The following is a 16,099-nucleotide window of genomic DNA, read 5'->3' as shown; positions in this document are numbered from 1 at the left end:
ATAAGAAAAACAGGTCACTTCACTAAAATTCAATCTATACTGCATTAGATATTTCAGGACAGAAAAAAAAACCCAAAACTCACCAACAAAACAGTACTGTTTGTCGAAAGATTAGCTTTGCAGTAGAATAAACATGTTTGGCTTACAATCTGAGAGTTAGCTGAACAGAATAAAACATAAGGAATTTAAAATGTAGATCAATTAAATATACTCTTACCCCAGGAAATCACTTTCAGCTTACATAAAAATAGTGCCAGGTCTGACTGCATTTATAGCTGTATTCTTCGTCCAGTATTGACAGTTCTCCAAGTTTTACATCAAAATGAACAACAGTTAAGCTTTTCATTTATTCTGCAGTTATGGGAATTGTGCAAGGAGGTGCATATACAATCTTTCCATAAAATAATAGTAGAATTCTTATATTACTAATTGGAAGCAACAGCTGAAAACATGATCAAAGTGGATCAGAGAAGAAAAAGAATCCTCAACTTACTCCTATAGAATAAATGAAAAAAAAACCACAGAAAAGATAAAGAGGGCGCAGCTCATGACTACCATAGATGAGACAGAGCAAACAACAACCTATAGGGGATCTGGATACTGGTTTCTATTTAAAACCAATGAGATTATATCTTTTAGCCTACCAGATTATTTCACACATACTCTTGCTCTCCCACCAGCACTATCTCCCTTAGGTCTTCACTTCCCTCCCCAGATAGGAGATCCCTCCTGGGCTGGCTGGTTCCTGCTGTACAGCTGCTTGCAGTTGTCAACCTGCAGCGTTACAAGCCAGGGTTCCTGGGCACTCCCTGATATGGCCTCTTACATTTTCAAGATCTTCCTCCAGCTGAGATGCTCAGACATTCACTACCCACATACAGATGCACACATCTGTCTGCTGCCCATCAGCATTCACAGGGAGGGTTTGCCTACTACAGTGACTATTTATTTAATGTTTTTGATGGGACACATTGCTAGGCTGCAAAAGAACCTCAGATTTTCAGAACTATCTAACAGCCCTAAAGTGTCCGTGAATTTCCTACAATGGAAACATTCTTCACCAGAAAGAACTGCCTCAACTTAACAAATCAATATTAGATGACTTGGGACTAACTGAGAAAGTGAACAGTGAAAAACTACTCAGAACATATGATATTTATTAAAGAGTTTAAAGCACCTTGGCTATAGAAGTGCCATGATGTATGATCTATAGCTTAGCATGGATAAAGTGCTAGAGGAATGAAAGGTGGCAGTGTGGCACAAATCTTTAACCAGTGCTCCCTGTCTCTGGTGCAAATCACAGAAAAAAATCCTAACCTTCGTAAGAGGCAGAGATAGAAACAAAAGAAGAGAATGAATAGTAAACATGATACATAGTTTTATATATTTATTTACATATTTATATATATATATCAACATGGCTTTTTTTCAGGGAAGTCATCCATCATTCGGATAGAATCAATGCTCAAGTGGTCAGTTTGTCACCTTCCAAAAAAGGTGGCAACAGTGTTCCTTATTGAAACCCCTTCCTTCAGCCCTCTTAGTTTGGAGGGAAAGATTCCCTCAAGGACTGATAACTGCTTAAAAAGTAGGAAAGAGAGCACTGAATTATATACAGTCAATTTTCACAGTGAAATGAGAGTTCTTGTCGTGATTCTCCAGGTTCAGTGCTGGGATTTATATTCTTCAATGTACAAATAAATAACATGAAAAAGTCTATAAGGTGACATGCCCAAGTTTTCAGATGATACAACAATTTCTGGATACTGAGATCTAGTGTGGACTACATTGCATGATTTTGAGTGACCATGAAATAAAATGGCCAATAAAATTCAAGGAAAATTAGTGTAAAGTAATGCACATATGTGGGAAAAAACCCAAAACCCAAATAAAAACAACAAAACCAAACCCCACAATCCTGCACAGACTTGTTGATAAACTGTAAATTAGTCATTTCCATTCAGGAAAGAGCTCTTCCCTCCACTGTAAATCTTCCCTTGGAAGATCAGTTGGATTTTCCGGTACATATCAAAAGCGCAAAAATAGATATTTACCCAAATAAATGTCTCACTGCTGACAACTGGGAAGCCTCATCCCCTTTTGCCCCTCTTCCAGCCCTCCTTGCTGTTTTTCCCACATCCACTGTTTTCAAGTGTATGACCCCTCAGGCTGGCTCTGCAGACCAATGGATCATAAGGCAAGCCAGTTCAACTCACCAAAGACAAAAGCACTTCTTTTTTATTATTATTAAAGTGTGTTTTCTGCTATTTCAGTGAATTATCTTACAGCGTGTCTGGATGAGCACCAGAAATGCATAGGCAAGCTGGGGTTTATGAATCCAGGAGCTGGAAGCACAGAAGCTGAAAGGAAGAGCAGGCCCTTTCCCTCTTGGCAGTAGCAAGCTGTTATCTTGGCTCAAGCTCTATTATGAAACCATAAGCTGGTGCTCATTTCTAAGTATCTGTTACTGACCCTGGACAAAAAATTACCTAAATTAATTTTATTCTGATGCTGCACTGACATCCTTATATTCAATGAATCAGACTGAAAGAAATATGGATAGTTACCTTCTAGCAGTGTCCCAGAACTTCAGGAGTCTTCTCCCATTAAGTAATCATTAAGGTAATCGATCTTCCATCTTTTCTCTGTTTAACAAATCATTAAGTTGAACTAGAGAAGTCTCTAACAAACTTTATACATATTTATGCACAGATATTCTTGGATCTCACAATTCTTTCCTTGCTTTATAGTGGAATATAACCATCTTTACTGGCTATTTTTTTCTGAGCATAGAAATAAACATGTTGCTATAGCCCCAGCAGAAATGTTACAGCTGAACTCATTCTGCCATCATGGAAATAAAATTATTTCACCATTATTATGAAGTCCCATTTGTTGCAAAACTTGTCAAAGAATGAAACACTTTAGGGATTAAAAATCATGGTAGAAATCATGGGTTCATGCACAAGTAGCTAATGAAGCAGAAGAAATATGAATATGTCCAAGACTGAGATTTTTGTTTGCTTACTTTCTAAAGAAAAATGAAGTAGTCGGCAGATGTGCTAGCTAGTCTGTTGTTGATGAACACACTTTAAAGTCAGCTGGATTTGGCCCACATTTTTGTAGCTATGCTTGCGTGTGATTTTTGTACCATTTCTTTTCTGGAAAAAGCTCAGGAATAGCTATAAACATACCAATCAAAACATCAAGAACCTATACATATGTGCTTGCTGGTAAAGCACTGACTAAAAGCATGGATATAGACAAAGCAGAGACATTCAGTGGGGTTTTTTTTCCTCTTTTGCCAGACCCCTGGGCTAGATGACAAAGACTGTGCAAATGATAAACTCCCAATGAACCCCAAAACTGTGAGGGATTTGCTGCTCCAGCTGGATCCCTATAAATTGATAGGGCCCGACAGAGTTCATCCAAGAGCTGGCCGATGTCATAGTGAGACCTCTCTCAATGATTTTTCAATGCACTTGGGAATCTGGAGAGGTACCAGTGGGCTAGAAGCTGGTAAATGTTGTCTCTATCTTTGAGAAGGCAGCAGGGATGACCCCACTATCTTCAGACCTGTTAGTGTAACTTCAGTGCCTGGTAAGGTTATGAAGAAGATTATTCTGGGAGCTACTGAAAAACACCTGAAAGACAACACAGTCATTGGTCTCAGCCAGTATGTCTTTATAAAGGGAAGGTCCTGCCTGATAAATTTAATTTCTTTCTATGACATAAGTTACCCATATAGTTGACCAAGGAAAACCAGTTTAATGTAATCTTTCTGGATTTCAGCAAGGTCTTTGATATTGTCTCTCACAGTATCAAGATGTCCAGCATACAGCTGATAAACACATAATGCAGTGGGTGAACAATTGGCTGATGTGTCAGGCTCAGAGAATCACATTGGGCTGGCTACCAGTCACTAGCAGGTTCTGCAGGGATCCATCTTCGGACGAGTATTCTTTAATAGCTTCATAAATGACCTGGATGCAAGACTCCAAAATTTACTAACCAAGTTCGTTGATGACATGAAACTGCGGGGAGCTGATGACATTCTTGAGGGCAAAGAGGCCCTGCAGGGGGTTCTAGACAAATTGGAGAGCTGGGCAGTCACTAACCACACGGAGTTTAACAAGGGCAAGTGTTGGGGTTTGCACCTGGGACACGGCAACCCTGGATGTACATATAGACTGGCGAGAGAGAGGCTGAAGAACAGCCCTGAGGAAAGGGATCTAGGGGTTCTGGTCTACAGCAAGTTGAACATGACCCAACAGTGTGCCCTGGCAGCCAAGAGGGCCAGCTGTGTCCTGGGGTACATCGAACATGGCATTGCTAGCCAGTCAAGGGAGGTGATCGTCCCTATCTGCTCCACACTGGCGTGGCCCCATCTCAAGTACTGTGTGCAGTTTTGTGTGCTGCAATGTAAAAAGTATATCAAGCTACTGGAGAGTGTCCAGAGGAGGGCCACAAAGTTGGTGAAGGGTCTAGAGGGGCAGTCGTATGAGGAGTGGCTGAAGTCACTTGGTCTGCTCAGCCTGGAGAAGAGGAGACTGAGGGGGACCTCACAGCAATTTACTGCTTCTTCACAAGAAAAGGAGGATCTGATTTCTTCTCTCTGATGACGAATGATAGGACCCGAGGAAATGGCAGGAAGATGTGCCAGGGGAAGTTTAGGTTGGACAGTAGGAAAATATTCTTCACTCAGGGGTTGATGGAGCATTGGAACAGGCTCTCCAGGGAAGCAGTCATGGCGCCAAACCTAACAATATCTAAGAAACATTTGGACAATGCCCTCAGACACATGGTGTGAATTTTGGGGTTGTCCAACACAGGGATAGGAGTTGGACTTGATCCTTGTGGGTCCCTTCCCACTCAGGTCATTCTGTGATTCTGCAGTTTTAAGCTGTGTCACACTCCTCTGCCAGCAGCATAGCTGTATCTAGGTTAAGTGTAAATATAGCGAGGCCTATATACACCAACTGGGTTTTGTGTGAACAGGAGGTCAGTGAAGTGAGGACGCCAGCGAAGTCAGGATGCCAGCCTGTCTTAGAGAGGAAGCTGCTGGTATTTAAATTAACGTTACAATTCAGTGTGGTAACACTTAGAAAAAAGTAACAGCCACAGCCAGCTAACAGATTTATTAAACATCCTTCATCTTCCCAGTCTAAGTGGAATGATGAAAGCAAGTAAGTATAAACATTTAATATAGTACATGATCCTGGAAAAATTGTCATGAATAAATACAAATCCAAGCACAAGCTCTATTTTTCTAGTTTATAGTGAGAAAAACACAAGATCCTGTATTCTCCTTTTCAAGTACCCTCACGCCCCAGAAGCACAGGCATCCAGCTTGCAAAGCCACAGTAAATTACTACTAGAAACTATGTGGAAGGGAAGCAGTTTGTGATCAGCACGTGCTGCATGTGGTTGAAGTTGAGAGAGTGGAGCTCTGCCTTAGCTCCCACGTTCTGTCTGGTGTTAGGCAAACTGCTGCCTTTCTCCAGCCTCAGTTTCCTCTCCTGTCTTCTGCTTCTCTTCAGCAGGTAAGGTATATGATCAAAGATGCAGAAATCAAGCACAAAGATTCCTCTGAAACTCCATTTTGGCATTTAGTTCCATGTAACTGAAAAGTGAATTTGGGGTCAAGGATTCACAGATTCACAACCAGGTACTACCTTGGGTACACCCAGACTTAGAATGACTTGCCAAAGTGCAAGAAAACAGTTTGCACAGCAGTGTAATATTGCTTAATTGATTTAATCATCAGTGCAGGTAATTCTCAATTTAACGAGACTTTGCAAATCATAACTTAAAAAAGGGGCATCTGTGTAACCTGACAGTTCAACATATAGATGCTGGGGGAAGGAAAGCTATTTTGTAGGTCTATAAAAGCTGATACTAGAAGCTGATGATTATGAAATGTGTGTCTGAATTGCTGTTTCAAACAGAGCGGAAACTGTTGGTCTGGAGGTGGGTTGTGTGGGGCAATAGCCAGAAGTGAGTGCTGATATATCACAACTGATGTGAGGCAGGAAGGATTGAAGTGATCAAAGAACAGCTGGAGAGAAAATATTGCCCACTGACCAAAAAAAAACCACTGCTTCTTGACTCCTAACATCTTAAGAGACATAGAATAATCATTTTCATGGCTTATGGAAGCCTGGAGGGCAAGAATGATCCTCTGTGTGGTTTTTAATAGCAGTGGTGGTGTAGCTATGATGACTAGAGAAAGTGAGGCTTGGAGCAGAGCTAACATCATTCACCAGGGCAGTTATAAAATATTTTCAAACACAGAGTCACCTGCAGGGTCTCAGAGCTTGACAGGACATTCGATTTTTCCAAATATATCTGCAAGGCTGGTAAAAGATACTGCTTCTCTCTACAGATCTTGCCTTCCTGAAAATACTGTTCTGTAGTTATCTACCATAAGCAGTTACAATAAAATTAAATTATCACAAGAGTGAGGTCTGGGGAAGTTCCTGTACCACTAGTTTATAGAACAAGAGAAAGAGAATAACTGATGATGGGCATGCGAACTTTTTCCTCCTTTCCAGGGTTTAAGGAATGCATCTATTGCAGTTTCACCACCTCAGTTACCACTGGATTGAGGGGATGTGACCCAAGTTTGACAGAAAGCATAATTTTACTTAGCATAAAGCAGACATGCATGCCAGTAGGAAGAGAGATGTGTTTTAAAATGAAATAAGATACTCCAGTCAGTGCTAAGGGAAGCAGTCACTCTCTTCAGGTGTTGGTAGAGTTATGGTAATTTATCATGTGACTATGATTCTTCTCCTCTCTCCACTCATTGACTTTCAAAACTAATTCAAGGATACAGTGATTAATACTAACAGCATTCATTGTAATTATTCTGTGAAATAAACCACAAAAATATTACTACATTGGCCAAATGAAGTGACTTCACACCAGGGCAGGGAGACTAATGACGGAGATCACAAGGAAAACATAGGACACCACTAAGCAAACCAGGGAAACAAAAAATTAGAAGAAAAAAAAGTTAAAAAGAGACTCGTTAGTCAAGCATAATCAAAGACAATTTTCCTATTTTATTGCCTATTAATCTCATTTCTTTTCAACCAATGCAAGAGTCCACATGCTATTACATGCATAGCGCTCAGAACTATGTTTATTCCCTTGATCACAGCCCTTTCTTGTTGTTGATATGCATGTTATGAAGTTGGCTCTGACAAACCTCTGAAAGAGCCCTCCATAAACAACATAATATGATAAGAAACCTAATTCAGTTCTCCTTTATGAGTGATTTTCCTTCAACCTCTATCATCTTTGAAGGAGATACTAGAGTAGCTAAAATTACTTGCTAATCTCAAGCACCTTGTGAACGTAGCCTCTCAAACTTGTCTTTTGAAAACAGTGCTAATCTCTTAAAACTGCTATCAAAAACTGCAGTAGAACAGCCATCCATCCATTCTCAGCTCTTGTCACAGTAACTCAGAATGATATATAGCTATGCTGATGTGTGTTGAATGCAAGCTGAGTTTCCAAGGCCATCTTCATGCAAAACTTGCTCTGTTTTTTTTACCTAAAATGATGTCTACTTCTATTGTCTTAGTTGTTTTCTTTGTGCCTATATGTGGTCTCTAACATCATTTGCTTAAAATGTGAATAGAGTAAAAGATACCTCAAGCATAAGGCTGGAATGATGCCACTGATCTTATGCACCCTTTTTGTTGCAAAAGGCTAACTTCTTAAAAACGTGGTCACTGACAGAGAACTGCTGCATTTTCGGACTTGGTATTTTTTGTTTTAAGTGAGTAATAAGCTTTTATATCCTGATTTAATCCAGTTTCTCTTCCCTCTCTCCTGCTTCTGTCTTGTTTGGTGTTCTTATGCCTCCACCTCCTACTTTTTGTTCTATACAAGGCTACTTTTTTCTGCCTATTTTGTCTGCAGCTCTTAAGGTGAATCTGCATCTAAAATATTCTGAAAATACTCTATGCTGAAAACAATTTATCTAAAATTTTGAATTCTGCCCTTGAATCTAGTTCTCGATGCTAGGACAGAAGACCTCTAAATCACTGTTTTAAAGAAAAAAGGATAGGTGGAAGAGTTATCAAAAGTAATGGCAAAACAATACCACTGTTCTCTGTCAGGAAGGAAGCTACTGCAGAGAAGCAGGAATTGCCATTTTTAGAGACAACTCACATTGTATTTTTGGTAAGAAAAGGATCCACAACTGTTGCAGCATGACTATACTGACTTCAAAGCAAGCCAAAGGCTTAATTATTATAATTTAGTCCCATGAAAAATGCATTTGAGAATCATCCTCACTGTGCACAATCAAGATGACCGATGCCCTTTCCCTGAAAAAATAAAACTGCTTTATTATTTTTAAAGGGCAGTGGCAGCAGCCACAAAGATAGCTGGGCAATGAGTTCTGGCAAGACTAGAAAGGTAGTGTCTGTAGCAGAACACATTTGCTAGCTCATCAATGAGCCTGGCCAGGACTTGCACAGCTTTCGAGACAGCACCCTGAAGGGACGAGCTCCACAAAGTTGCAACAACAGAGGTGTTCTGTGCTTAATTGAAGCAAAATCCTTCCTCTGAGGCAGAGTCTGAGAGCTCCCTACCGAAAACTTATTTACATATTTGAGTGGTACATCACTTGGTTATGTGAACATTTCTCAGGACAGTAAATCTGGTAGCTAGTCTAAATCTGTGATCCTGCTGTGGTTTTATAGCTTCTTCCATGTTACAGGCAGAGAAAAAATCAAATAGATAAACCCTCTTAAAAGTGACTATTTTTCTTACTGTTGCAGAAGAAACAGTTGCAAGATGAGCTGTAATTTTTCATCCAGATGGTGAAGTTTGTGACTGTTTTTAGCTCTTGGACCACAAACCATAGGCTTTGAAGACTTGCAGTCCCACGCACTTCTCTCTCTGAAAAATGAAGAAAAAAAGAATTATTGTTCTGGCTTCTAGTCAACAAGGCAGTTTTTGGTCATTGAAGCAATACAAGTTTATGAGATAGCACAAGCCCAGTCGACTGGAGTTTTGGGAATCAGAGGGAAGGATTTTAATATGAAGTGGTATGAAATGGAAAGTAAATACATCCATTAAAGCTTAGGACTCAGACATTATAGGAAAGGTTTCTGGACATCTGTGCTATGCACACCTTCTGCTGCATTGGAGTGCTGGACTCTGATATACCTGTATGGAATCTCTGGGAGAGGAATTGCATGGAGTAAGAGAATAGTTGTAGCAGTTTCTCAGCAGCAGTATTACGGAGAAATGAACTTCTAGCAAAAGGATAGGGAGAGGCACTCTCCCCAGCCTCCTTGCAGGAACAAAGTCTTAACAAAATCCTTTTTTTCTTGTATGACTAAAATGGAGAGCTGTGATTCCAGTGCAGGCTCAGAGATGTCGTTTGCAAACACGAGTGCTGTGATTTTCAGTGCTATAACAGCAAACAAGGTCAGGCCACAGCAAGAGCAAGCACTACTATTGCACAATGAAGCAAGAGTGCACCAGCTGCCTTCTCATGCACGGAGGTGATTCTAGATTGGATTCCTTGTGACAGAGTCCTTCAATAGCTCACAAATGCTGAAGAAGTTACATAGACCCTTTGTGTGTCTTTACAAACACCTCTATGGAGTTTGCTGAAAATGCTTTCCTGTGGAAGATTTCTTCTTGTACTTCAGAACAAACACAGAGGACAAGGAGCCCTACATGAAGCCATTAGCATTCAGTGCTGGACCCTACTGCTGCTCTGCAGTTCAGAGGGGAAGAACGCGACCCTTTCTTATTGCTGATGACTTGTTTCCAGCAGGGATAGTGCTGTTGATAAATTACTCAATACCATTGTTCAACTCCCACGCTGTATCTCTCTACTTAGGGCTCCTTCTCTCCTTATAAACCTGCAGCCCCTGGGGCATGGGGCAGGAGAGCTGACGAAAAATCAGATTACCACAAAACAGGAGAGAATAGGTGGGATTGTAAACAACAGCAACCACGGAGAGGAGACATAAAGATCTGAACAAGTAGCTTTTGTTTCCAGTTACTAGCAGTGTCATGCTATTCTGACAAGATCAAAATTACAGCTAAGGCAAACTATCACAGGGAGTCTGTTATTACTGGAGAAAAGAGGAATTGGCACTAGCAGCCTCCAAGCACTTCTGTGAGGTAACCAAGGGTCGGTTGGTAAAAGATTTCACCTGGTGATTTGACTGGAGAGAGAGAGAGAGGATGCCAAATGCAGCATGAAAACAGTAGAGCAAAGCCAGGAGGCTGCAAGGCATGCGCTCACCAGAGCCTTCCTTGGGCACACACTGCAGCTATCTGGGGACTGGCTTCCCTTCATTTCTGCCTTGGTGCATTTCTATCCTCCACAGGATAGAAAAAAAGGAGCAGGTGTTCACAAAAAAAAGAGCAGGTGTTTAGTGAGGAAGGAGCAGTTATCCCTGGAGAACATAATCAAAGACAGAGATAGGAAGAACACGCCTGTAAAATAAAATAAAGAGGAAGAAAGAATGAAGGAGGTAAAGAGACTGAAAGGGAGGGATGAGGGGAACAACAACAACAACAAAAAAAAACCCCGAAATACTTGAAAATAGAGCATCTGCTCATCCAGGAAGAGTGTACATCATCTGTCTACACACACCCAGATCTCCCCCAGGAAGTACAGTGATATATCTCTCAGCTCTGCACTTAGCAAACCACTTTATTTTGCTGTGTCTCCATCTGCTATCTGGAGACAGCCGCTGGCGTACTTCTTCCATCATGTGATTTGATTTGCCTGGTCAGGCTGCAAACTTTGAGGCACAGGGACACCCACGCTCTTATTCCGCACATGAACCATGTCTAGCAACAGTCAGGGGCCCTTTGCCTCAGTGGGAGCCCCCAGGAGCTATTGTAACTGTAATAAATCACTGTGCGTAGGTGGGTTTAAATGTTCTGGCTCCCTTTAGTGATAGCAGGAGCAAGTCCAGCAGCTGCAGCAGTGGGGTGTTGCTGAGGCTGTCAATACCCAAGCAGAGGAGAAAATGCGTTTAGGGATAAATGAACTTTCATCTTCACTAATTCTTAGCAGGGAAGGAGAAGGAGAAGGAGAAGGAGAAGGAGAAGGAGAAGGAGAAGGAGAAGGAGAAGGAGAAGGAGAAGGAGAAGGAGGAGGAGAAGAATGGAACAATCAGATCAACAGCAACTGAAGTGGGTGAGGTACTAAGATCTTCCAAGGACATATAGGTCTAGGAATAGAAAAGCATTTGGGGTACCAAAAAGTAACTTTTTTATGCTCCCAGAGCAGACCTCTGAACTCCATGCCCAGACTTCTTGTACAGGCCCTTGTGAGCTCAGCAGCTTTCTGTAATTCTTTTCTCTAACACACTGGGAACAGCAGGTTAGTATCATTATTCCCAGTTTACAGATGAGGAAGACGAGGAGCAGGAGAGGGTGAGGAGCAGGAGAGAATGGATGAGGAAACTGAGGTGCAGGAGGAGAGATGACAAGGCCAAATATGGAGCCTGATGCAGCTACAAGCTCACTCAAACTGCTTCTATTCTCTCATGCAAACAAAAGGAGAGAACCATGCTGCTGGGGTTTAGGCACATACAACCCAAACTCCCTTTAGGGGTTCATCAGCAACAAAAACTGCAATGGAATCAGTAATGCTAATCTTTTCTGAAAGTTATGGTTTGAGTGGATGGATAAAATGTTTACTAAAATCAACTGGCTGCATTAAGAAAAAAAAAAATTAGATCTGGGACATATAGATTCCCAACCAGATCAGAAACAAACAGAGCTAACTCTTCTCCATTAGCTGAGAAGGAAAGATCCTGCTAAGAGATAGTCCTGTTATGATATTTAATTTAGTAATTTCAAAGAGAAATGGAAGGTAAGGTGTTTTCATTTAGTCCATGTTTTTATTCTGCAGCAATTCTATGAACACAAGAATTCCCAAGATCGTCCTGATCTCCCTGCAGAGTTGTGGCTTAGAGGTTAGAGATGCAGAGCTTAGAAAGCAAAGGCTGTTTGATGCAAGCTGTTCTTTCACCAGATTCTGGGTGTTGGTAGTCTCTACCGTGCTGCTTGTTTGGTTTCACCTACCTTTTATCACAAGAGTGTTACCTGCTCTGGCAGTATACGTAGTTATATAAACAGGATCAGAGCTTTCAAAAACAGTGGTTTTAATTTCTTTTTTCCGGTATGCAAGTTGGAAAACATAAACACGTTTCTGACTGCTGGTGCAAGTTAGTTGATTCAGAACTGGAGACAGGCTTTAATCAGAACATTTAACCTTCAAGAACACCATTATGTCGATGTTATATCATTGCCCTGGGATATTTCACAGAATGATACGTGGTTTTGAACTTGCACGTGTATATATATACACATACACATTTTTACTTAAAAGAAGTTCACTGTATGTATATCAGGAAAAGCATTCATTAGCAGAGATGCCAATGGTGAAAAATTAGTGGGAAATAAGGATGTCATTACTAGGCCTCCACTGCTTAAAGCCAAGCTGGAAGGGGGATATCAATTTCCAGGTAATGCTGATGATGCAGATGAGGGTGTCTTATAGGGAAAAGCCTGTGGGGAGCGGCTGCAGTGGGGTAGGGTGTTGGAGAGGCAATGAGGTTGCCTCTGCTAAAACCTCTTGGCCTACTTTACAGTTGTTTTAATACCTGTAACAGATTCTGCAGTCAAGACAGGAATGAACAACCTACTCACTGCTTACAGCCCCTGAAGGCAATAGGACAAACAACTCATTTTAATGTGGTTTCACCTAAAAAGGTATAACCTTGGACCAGGATGTTACATACACAACATTACTCCCACAGAGAGATGTGATATTGACATGCTAATTCTGGTGTGCTGCCAGGGAGGTGCTGAATCCATTTTTCAGAAAAACAAAGGGAGAAGTAATTGCACAATATGCAAACGCTTTTGTAATTTTCTTTAAAGGCTGAAGAATCCCCAGGGTTTTATTTAAGCAGGGAGACAATGGGCAAAGCCATTTGAAATGCACAGAAGTATGAGTGCAGAATGGGAAATTAACTAACTGTAGCTATAGGTCAGTGAAGGTTGCAATAGAAGAAAAAAAAAAAAAAAAACCAGATAATTATCCTTTCTTTCCTAATTAACCCTTGCTTTCAGTTTCTGTCCAGCTTTCCAGCCCTGAGGGAGAATGTGTTTGCAAGATAGATGCCAGGTGGTCCAGTTCAAGGTGTCCCAGCACTTCTGAAGCACAAGCAAATTGCCTGAACTTGAGAATAAGTTGGCAATTAAAACAAAATCTGCTGTCAGTTGTTATTTTTAGATCAAGGGAACGATATATGTGACCACAAAGGAAACTCCTTGTGCACGCTTCGATTGTGTCACTTTTTTTCTCTTAAAAGGCACCACTCCCCTATGTAAGATAATTTTGACAGGCTTTCGGAAAGTCAAGCTGCCTTCTGCGAGCCTGTGCAAACTCTCTACTGAATAATATTGAAACTTAAGTTTAGAAGCTAGATCTCACTGGTCTTCATAAAAGTTAACCTGTAGAATCGTTCTTTTGTAATCTTTCTAACTGACCTTTATTTTTTATTTCCTTTAAATGGTCCACCTAGACAAATAACTGAGTTTTTTACCTACATGGAAGATAAATCCTTGGCTAGCATTTTTCAAAAAACATCAAAGCTTTCTTCAGAAAGAGAAAAATGTGACTCATAACTTACAAAACCCATGTTAGGGAGGAACTAGCTATCCTGCAGGAAAAGGAACAGTCATAGATTGATATAATCCCCACTAATTCCAGCAAGTGCATAAAATCTACCAGCATCACCAGAGGTAGATTCTGAAGCAGGAAAAAAAAGGGGGCTTCATGTTGCACTCAGCCTCTGACTTCATAACATGGAAATAATTCTTACATGTCACTGAATATCAGAAAGAATAGCTTGAACAGGACATGAAGCAATTAATGTTATGAGCTCTTTACACTTCTCAATCATTCCTTCTAGTCAAAGACTCCTAGCAAATTTAAATTTCTTGGCCATAGCTCAGATACAGAACAAAAAGAATGATAAGAAAAATTAAATCCACACATTAGAATAAAGTGTTTCCCTGCTCAAAGAAGATGTGTTACATCCACAGCTGAAGAAGAACAAGCAATTGATCACTGTGTGTCACAGGACAGGATGAGGCTGCTGAATTAGTATTGAGCTGGAGTGTTCTTCTCCTGCTAGGAAGCAAAGCTGCATTTCAAAGATGTCATTTATAATGAAAGACAAGATTCGTATTCATCTGCAGGTCAGGTCTTTAATGAGATTCACTTTCCTGGTCCGTAAGTCACAATGAAATGACTAGAGCTCTCCAGCAGCCAGTGTATTAGCTCTCCAGCTATGGACCTTCTAAACATCAAAGGTAAAGTGTGCACTGAAGCACCTTCCTGCTTTCCCTTATGCTCATTGATTCCCTTGGGATATGGCACTTACCATCACCCACAGAGCCATGAAAAGTGAGGAACCAGTGTGTGACCAGGAAGAGCTGCTGCAGAGCTGGGATGCTGCCAGAGAGTCTGTGTCTTTGATGAGAAGAGAGCTCCACTTGCTTGAAACATTCACTAAAGGAATAAATGGTGTCATTCCAAACACTGTCCAGGGGAAGGCATTTCCTAAGACTGAGGCTGTCTTTGGGAAAAAAAAAAAGAAAAAAGAGAATGTTGCAAAATAAAATGAGATGAAAGACATAAAAAGAAAAAAAACTCCAACACTGAACTAGATCATGTGTCTGTGGTCATCTGATCTAGTACAGGGCTTTGTGTTAGTTGTAGTAACTTAGTTAGTTGTGTTAGCTCCTAGTAACTAGGAGCTGTTAGTTCTCCTAGTGCTCCAACTGATTATTTAGGCAAAACTACAAAATCATGCATTAAAAAGCTGAATTCAAATTGCACCTTAATTCTTGTCTTTCCCAACTTTGCAGTGCTTTAACTATGTTAACTACATGTTAACTATGTATCTAAATGTCGTGCCTGTTTGCTGGATGGAACTACTTTAATAACAGCGCATAAATAATTCATTTTGTACCTGCAGGGAGACTTCAAATGATCCGTTTTGCAGCTGTCACCCAGAGTCACACAGTCCAACCCACTCCATTGCAAGACCCCCAGTGTCTGGGCTAACAGGAGCCCACAATGTTGCCTGGCATCCTCCCAAAATAGTCAGGAGTTTTCATGGGCTTGAATGCTGATCAGCTTTATAGTCTTCTTAATCTGTCATGCAACTACAAATGTCTAACCAGAGAAGAGAGCAGGACTAGATAGGAGCAGAATTATTTTAGGCCTAAACAATACTATTTTAAGATTTTACCTTAGAAAGTTCACCTCACTCTATTTCAGTCTTTTGTGATGTATCCTGAAGCTCCCAGGTGTGACTGACTCATGGAAAGGGACAGCCAGGTTACCTAAAATGTTTTGAAACTGGCTTTCAAGTCATTCACAGACATTTGTTATTGTAACTGATAAGACGGCTACACTCAAAAGGAGCTTTATCCAGTATTCCAAAAAACAAAACAAGGAAACAACAAAATGAAGCTGGTTAATTTTTAAATAACTTTTTCCCCATACCTCTTTGCTCCTGCACTGCTTATTTCTAGCATTGGCTGAAATAAGAAATATTGAAATATATAAAAAAACCCTACACTATTTCTAGCCAAGACAGAAATACCTGGAAACCAAAGCTTACCAAGCAACACTGTTCTCAGTAAATTCAGATGAAGATTAAAATCAGATTCAACTTTTGGGAAACTTACTCAAATGAAATCTCCAAACATAACAAAGTTTACTCATTTTCACATATTCTACTTGAAATCCTGGCAGTGATGAAACTTCGTAAAAAAAAACCCACAAGATCCACCCCATATAGGAAAATACCTGGCGCTGTTAATATAGAGACTCCTCTCCAGGTGAAAATGTGAGTTGCTTTAAATGTAAGTAATGGGGTTGTTTAGCCTTGAGAAGAGGAGGCTGAGGGGAGACCTTATTGCTCTCTACAACTACCTGAAAGGAGGTTGTAGAGAGGTGAGTTCTGGCCTCTTCTCCCAAGTGTCAGGGGGCAGGGCAAGGGGGAATGGCCTCAAG

General features: G+C 40.7%; 1 protein-coding gene across 2 annotated transcripts in view; it reads right to left on the bottom strand.

Moving 5' to 3' along the window:
• Positions 1–16,099, bottom strand: part of FAM180A (family with sequence similarity 180 member A) — a 105,334-nt gene extending 89,235 nt beyond the window's left edge. Inside the window, exons 1-3 of one of the 2 annotated variants that reach the window (XM_054070344.1) lie at positions 15,330–16,099; positions 14,457–14,651; positions 8,791–8,919 (exon numbers count right to left, since the gene is read on the bottom strand). In XM_054070344.1, coding sequence (XP_053926319.1) covers positions 8,791–8,833 — 43 coding nt within the window. In that variant the 5' untranslated portion in view covers positions 8,834–8,919; positions 14,457–14,651; positions 15,330–16,099. Of the gene's footprint in view, positions 1–8,790; positions 8,920–14,456; positions 14,918–15,329 lie in introns of those variants that run through there. The other variant, XM_054070351.1, reaches the window with a different exon arrangement.

The sequence above is a fragment of the Cuculus canorus genome, chromosome 1 (assembly GCF_017976375.1).
Source record: "Cuculus canorus isolate bCucCan1 chromosome 1, bCucCan1.pri, whole genome shotgun sequence".
Classification (NCBI taxonomy): Eukaryota; Metazoa; Chordata; class Aves; order Cuculiformes; family Cuculidae; genus Cuculus; species Cuculus canorus.
The sequence above is the reverse complement of the archived record's forward strand: the minus strand, read 5'-3'. Positions and strand labels throughout refer to the sequence as shown.